Source organism: Penaeus monodon, chromosome 34, assembly GCF_015228065.2.
Source record: "Penaeus monodon isolate SGIC_2016 chromosome 34, NSTDA_Pmon_1, whole genome shotgun sequence".
NCBI classification, from domain to species: domain Eukaryota; kingdom Metazoa; phylum Arthropoda; class Malacostraca; order Decapoda; family Penaeidae; genus Penaeus; species Penaeus monodon.
In genome coordinates this window covers 34294313-34295248 of record NC_051419.1, presented here as the reverse complement: position 1 = coordinate 34295248, position 936 = coordinate 34294313, and the positions used below count along the sequence as shown (strand labels likewise).

At 44.1% G+C, this 936-nt stretch overlaps 1 protein-coding gene across 1 annotated transcript in view; it reads right to left on the bottom strand.

Annotated features, from left to right (window-relative positions):
• LOC119594777 (chymotrypsin BII-like) overlaps positions 1-805 on the bottom strand; it is a 19657-nt gene extending 18852 nt beyond the window's left edge. Inside the window, exons 1-3 of the mRNA XM_037943867.1 lie at positions 696-805; positions 502-580; positions 243-387 (exon numbers count right to left, since the gene is read on the bottom strand). Of these exons, the coding sequence (XP_037799795.1) occupies positions 243-387; positions 502-580; positions 696-797 (326 nt within the window). The 5' untranslated portion in view covers positions 798-805. The remainder of the gene's footprint in view (positions 1-242; positions 388-501; positions 581-695) is intronic.
• Between the last annotated feature and the right edge of the window lie 131 nt (positions 806-936).

Below are 936 nucleotides of genomic sequence, written 5' to 3'. Positions count from 1 at the left end.
AGTGTTTCATATCAGTAGGCACAGTTTGTTGGACGATACTAATAAACATACTAACCGTTAACATATCTCATCTTTTAGATAATAGCCAGTCCATATATTTAGCTTCAAGAAATATAAAGGAGTTCGAGAGGGCATATCATACACATTCAAAAAGTGAAAAGATAATTGCCCTAATCCAGTTGCATTCATTCACTACACAACAAACAGCGGATTGCCAAAATGGAAAAAATAAAACAACGCACCCGTCCATGCAGTGAGCGGCCGTGAGGACCCACTCGTTAGAGATGAGGGAACCGCCGCAGAAGTACATGAAGTCGATGAAGAGACCCACCTGGTGGGGCCACGAGTGAGGAACAGCCTCAGTGCCGCCCACGATGCGCGGTGTGACTGTAGTTTTAAGTTAATTTCAGAATCCTTATGGAAACTCTAAACTACATATAAACCATAAGTTATACCTTACAGATAGAAAAATTAAAAGAACACCAGAAAAAAAATCTGTACTAGGGGCAGGTCCGCGTGGTTCCACAAGAGGCTTGGGGGACTTCCAGTGCCATGGCTTCCCCGCCGCAGGGTTTCCGCTCTGGGAATAAGAGGTAGAACAGCTTCGGGTCAAAATTCAGAGAAAGACAAAGCCTTTCCATCTCGTAAAAGACCAAAATTCTAAAGGAAACGATCGAAAACCACCGGTATCTTACGGCGACGGCGAAGCAGACGAAGAGAAGTGAGAACTTTCCGATCATCCTGGCGACCTGAGACCTATCTGCTTGCAAGTCCTTTATATACCCGATCTCTTTCATGGTTAATACCCGGGTGACGTCGCAGCTAATATTATCTCTGGATGTTTATCATTACTGTTCGAGCAAGGCGTACTGTCCGAACTCTTTTAAAAATACAGATAGCGAAATATACATCCCACCCACATACACACGTGCGCTT